Source organism: Dama dama, chromosome 11 (genome assembly GCF_033118175.1).
Source record: "Dama dama isolate Ldn47 chromosome 11, ASM3311817v1, whole genome shotgun sequence".
Taxonomy (NCBI): domain Eukaryota; kingdom Metazoa; phylum Chordata; class Mammalia; order Artiodactyla; family Cervidae; genus Dama; species Dama dama.
Window position 1 is genome coordinate 45,444,138 of NC_083691.1, and position 5,985 is coordinate 45,450,122.

Here is a 5,985-nt window from a genome sequence, read left to right on the forward strand (position 1 = left end):
CACCCAACAAACATGTATTAAACATATGACGTAGACATTGCAATGTGCTAGGCCCCTGAATCAGATGCTGTTTTCTGCTTCTTATCTCCTGTCATAGCCCCTTACACATCTCACAAATGTTTACTGCAATGGTTTGGATGATATTGTACTGGTCCGTAATGTCATATTTCACAGATTAAAAGCAAATTTTTAAATTATTGAAATCAAGCATAGTATAACCTCAGGATTTGCCTAAGTAACAGGATATTTTGTTGGTAGATGGTACCCATCATCCTTTACTTGGTATCAATTTTAAAAATCAATTGTCAGGGGACTTTTCTGGTGGTCCATTGGCTAAGACTCCGTGCTCCCAACACAAGGGGCTGGAATTCAATCCCTGGTTGGGGAACTAGATACTACATGCTACGACTAAGACCTGGTATGGTCAAATAAATAAATAAATAAATATATATATATTTAAATTAGAAAAAAAAGCAGTTGTCAGGACAAGAAAGATTTCAGGACTGAATTCAAAGGGAACTATCTTGTAGGAGACCCTATTCCTACTTACTGGAAGTTTCCATGATGATAGCAGTAATGTTATTTGATTGTAAATGCCTATGATCAAAGCACCAAGAACCCGGGCTGTTTCCAAAATCCCGCTTGAAGATGACTTACCTAAAAGACATCTGCACAAACACAAATAACTTTATTCACATGGTACAACAGTGTCTGAGTAGACAGTTTTAAGGACACTTAATACAATCAATTTCTTGAACTCACATTTGAGTTGCCCTGGGTATTTTACTTACAGAATTCTGCACATAGTCCACCTTTTCTGCACAAAGATAAAATATTATCCATATTTGCTTAATTCCCCATTATTTTGCTGTTTCAACATGATTTTGTACCCCCAGTCATTTCTTTGTTAGTCTAAGGTTACATTTCTTTTGCTCTCAGCCTTTTTGGAGCTTCACTTTCTCTCTTTATGTAATCGAGTATAGCTTCGAGCTATAGGATTGTCCTTTCCAAGGTCCACAACGATTACCTCCCTAGAAAATGTTACTCCTTTTAAGGGTCTTTTATGGTTATCAACAACTGAAGGACTTCCAGTGACAGGTATGAGTGGTTTTTGCAAATAGTCATCCTGTAAGAGAATGTAACAAATAGTATCAATGATAAATTTATGAATACAACAAGCCCTGCTTTTAAAAAATATGGGTTATATATACATTGTTAGTAAGAAACAGAAAAAGGATTTCTAAATGATACAGAAAAGCAGTAATAATCCATGAAGATATAATTTTTATATTTCTATGGTTATAAAAGCACACACTGCTATATTTAAATAGCATCTGGCAACATGTGTTATTTTCTCTACAAAGGAGTTAAACCCAAGAGCCACCTGGATCACCATTCTGTCTCGGAGTGGTCATGGGTCTCATGTTAGGAGGACATGTGAGTTGCTGTTATTAGGCAGCCCCAAACATGAAGTTCAAGAAGACCCTGGCAATGTTTACAGGCTTTTGTAGAAGGAACCCAGAAGTAGAGCAGATATTTGGCATCTGGTCCTGAGCCTGGCCATGGAGGAATGACTTCAACAATTCATCTTATTTTCTCATTCGTAACATGAGAGTGCTGGCTCCCTAAATGATCTCCTCCAGCTCTAACATCTTAGGATTCTGAATAAAGCAAAATGAAAGGGAAATATTAAGAAAACCACAAATGTAAGGATGAAGATGGAGCAAGTGTCCAGGCATGGCTTGTGTAGTTGGTTTAATAAAATGAACCAATAAGGTAAGAAGGGTGGTTTAAATGATTGTCAACACTGCACTCCTTCCAGATACAAACCTAAGTTACAAACAAGACCATCCTTCAATATACCTAGCCAAGAAATTTACTGCTTCTTTAAACACTAAATGCCTCTTAAGAGTAGAAAAGCCTATCACCTCTTGACCATTTTCTCCAGCATTCTCAGGCTTTCGTTTCTCTTTTGTTTTGTTCTCTTCTTCACCCTCCACATCCTCTCTATTTCCTAAGGGTGTGGTCATCGCTTCTTTACTCTGTCTCTGGACAAGAATGCCATGCCTTGCAGGTGCAGGAGTCCTAGAAAATCAATCAGCAAGGTTTTAAAAATTTATGCATCTTAGCCCTCATGGTCACACACAAAAATGGTGTTCCACCACATCCTAAGGTGCAGACTTACTTTTCTTGGTTGTCTAAATCATTCATCTCTGTATTAGTAGCTGGACAGTCTTCACCTTCATTTTCTGTACAAGGACCTTTTTCTGTCTCTTCATCTGTCCTGCTTTGGGAACTATAATCACAAAGGAGAAAGTGTGGGAAAGAAAGAAAGGTCTTGGTGTTAAGACTTGGAAAGGAATTTCACTTTTAAGCAGGAAATTAGCATTTCTAAAACCCTGAAATAGAAAAAAACAGATAGCTATAGCATTATTATTTGGTCTATTTTTAAATTGCTTTATATTATTACTAGATACATTTGCTAGTGTGACTTATAATCTGATCCCAATTTATCAGCATGGATTTATACCATTTATATAAAAAAACCACCAATAAAAGGAAGATGCAACTGAGGCAAATTAGAAGGATGATGAAGAAAGTGAATTCTGTGGTTTCAAAGTTCATATGGTTAACTAGAAGACTCATCTACTCTCACAATCACAGATTGTCCAAATATGTTTTCCAGCTCAGTGTGAATGTAGTTCTCTTGTTCTTTAAGTTTTCTAGAAACAGAAGAATAAAAGGATGTTTTTATTGTTGTTCTTTTGATCAGCTTCATAAAAGATGCTCGGCTTGTTCTGGTGGTGTGGACTCACCCTGGTTAATTTCTCTCCATAAATGTGGTGGGGGCTGAGGTTGGCTAGAGGGGAGACTGAGCTGGGACACGCGGGACTCAGCTCATCTCCCCTCATCCCAAAAACTGTCAAAATCCAGAGGACGGAGGAATTGGAGTAGCTGGAGCCGAGCCCAGCTCCCCATTCTTCCCTCTTCAGTGACATCATAAAATCATGGAACTGTTGAGTTAGGGGGATCATAGCACCAGCCCAACCCTGCCCATCACCTGAAATCAGAAGAACCACAAAAACTCTCCCCTGGGCTGCAGTCCGTCTATCCTCTCTGGCTATCTATTTTACATAGGTAATGTAGGTGTTTCAATGCTACTCTCTCAATTCATCCCACTTTCTGCTTCCCCCGCTGTGTCCACAGTCCGTTCTCTATGTCTGTGTCTCTATTCCTGCCCTGCAAATAGGTTCGCCAGTAACATTTTTCTAGATTTCATGTATTTGCGTTAATATATGATATTTGTTTTTCTCTTTTTGACTTACTTTATTCTGTATAACAGGTTCTAGTTTCATCCACCTCACTAGAATGGATTCAAATTCATTCCTTTTTATGGCTAATATTCCATTGTATATATGTACCATAGCTTCTTTATCCATTCATCTGTCAATGGACATCTAGGTTGCTTCCATGTTTGGCTATTATAAACAGTGCTGCAATCAACATTGGGGTACATGGGTCTTTTCGAATCATCCTTACTTCTTTTTTCCTCTACTTTTCCTTTAATCTTCTTTATTTCAGACACGTGGTTAATTAGCCGTGTGTCCTAGAGCATGTACCTCTCTTTGCCTCAGAATGTTCATTGTTAAAACTAGAAAAAGAGTAACTTACTAGTTACTTACTAGCTTTATTGTATGGATTTAGTGAGTTAATCTGAGTAAAGCTTTAAATGGTAACTTCTAAGTATTCCCTAAGTATTTTACTACATTTAAAATTTTCTATGAATAGTCTCTGAATAATATGTTAGCTTTACATAATTAAATATTACATTCAGGGACCTCCGTGGTGGCACAGTGGGTAAGAATCTGCTTGCCAATGCAGGGAACATGGGTTTGATCTCTGGCCTGGGAAGATTCCACACACCCCTGAGCAACTAAGCTCATGCGCCACAACTACTGAGCCCGCGCTCTAGAGCCCGCGAGCCACAACTACTGAGCTTGTGTGCGGCAACTACTGATTATGCATGCCTAGAATCTTTTGTCTAACAGTTATTAAGAACTCTATTAAGTATTAAATTCATATTACAGCTACCTCCTTCACATCTCACATTGCTATTTAATGGGCATCACATATATACAGAGGAACCCTTATGTTTCAAACTCTTGCCACCAAGCAAACGTGACTATCCTTTATGATTTTTCTGATTTGGTAAATAGTGTCTATACCTCTCCTGGTATATTTCAGAAATATGAAGGTTTCCTTGACATTCTTTTTTATTTACATATGCAACCCTCAACACATTGCAAGATTCCATCAGTTCTACCTCCCCCAAATATCCGAAATTTATGCATCTCTTTTCAAGTCCACTGCTGGCACCGTTATACAAACCATCACCAATACTTCTTCACACTATATCTACTTGTTACTCTATTCATCACACATTTGTGCTACCCCTGAAATTTCATACAGCTAATGAGGTGATATTTTATTTGTTACTACAAATACCTCGTATCTCTCCTTTAAAAAAATTTGATTGAATTATAATCTAATTTAGAATAAAATAGAATCCTTTTGAGATTCCCAGGTGGTTCAGTGGTAAAGAATCTGCCTACCAAGCAGGAGATGTGGGTTCAATCCTTGGGTGGGAAAGATCTCCTGGAGAAGGAAAGGGCAACTGACTCCAGTATTCTTGCCTGAAGAACCCCATGAACAGAGGAGCCTGGCAGGCTATCATTGATGGGGTCATGAAAGAGTTGAACAAGACTTAGCAACTAAACAATGACTCTTTTATCTACTGTTGCTCTATATGATTTTCCTTTCCTTTCAAAAACCATTCCAAATCATTTTATTTTTTTCTGGCATTCATTGTACTTCAGCCATGTGAAGTCGCTTAGTCACGTCTGACTCTTTGCGACCCCATGGACTGTAGCCTACCAGGATCCTCCGTCCATGGAATTTTCCAGGCAAAGTACTGGAGTGGGTTGCCATTTCCTTCTCCAGGGGATCTTTCCGACCCAGGGATTGAACCCAGGTCTCCCACATTGCTGGCAGACGCTTTACCATCTGAGCCACCACTGTCTTTTGGTTCTTCAAACACCAATTATTTTCCCAATGCAGAGAGAGGCAAGCTATTTCCTCTGTATGCAATTTGTCCTAGTGATTTCCCACTAACTCTTCACCTGATTAACTCAACAGTTACTTCACAGCTTAGCTATCACTTCTACTGAGAACTCTTTCCTGACTACCTGATATAAATTAGGACCCCCTATATCACTATGGGCTTCCCTCATAGCTCAGTTGGTAAAGAATCCACCTGCAATGCAGGAGACCCTGGTTCAATTCCTGGGTTGGGAAGATCCCCTGGAGAAGGGATAGGCTACCCACTCCAGTATTCCTGGACTTAACCTTATGGCTTAGCTGGTAAAGAATGTGCCTGCAAAGCGGGAGACCTGGGTTCCATCCCTGGGTTGGGAAGATCCCCTGGAGAAGGGAAAGGCTACCCACTCCAGTATTCTGGCCTGGAGAATTCCAGGGACTAGACAGTCCATGGGGCCCCAAAGAGTTGGACACGACTGAGCGACTTTCACTTTCTATATCACTATTAAAGTTTTTTTTTCCTTGCATCATTTCTCAAGATATGTAATTTTATAATGTTTTTCCATATATTGCTTAATGACAACTTCCCTTAATATATGGGAAATAATATATGCAATGAGAAATAATAGGTAATATAGAGGGAAGAAAAAAATAATATGAAGGAAGTTTAATGTAGAGAGAGATAAAGTTGAACAGACAAGTGTAATTTGTTTTGATGAAGTCAAGAAGTCAACCAATGGGAAAGAAAACAATGAATTAAAGGTGGTCATGAAGAAACGTTCTTCTGAAATAAAGGGAAGTTATTCTCAATATGAAAAGAGCACTATGCTATTTTAAAAAAAAAATCAGCCCAGAAAATTGACATTTAAGTTCTAGGAAAAAAGAGAA

The 5,985-nt window shown here is 38.6% G+C and overlaps 1 protein-coding gene across 1 annotated transcript; it reads right to left on the reverse strand.

The window, feature by feature from the left end:
- Nucleotides 1-952: 952 nt before the first annotated feature.
- On the reverse strand, nt 953-2,625 carry C11H2orf74 (chromosome 11 C2orf74 homolog). The gene is given in 4 exon segments (XM_061156252.1): nt 953-1,126; nt 1,929-2,067; nt 2,147-2,296; nt 2,531-2,625. Coding segments are annotated over 4 exon segments (558 nt in total).
- Between the last annotated feature and the right edge of the window lie 3,360 nt (nt 2,626-5,985).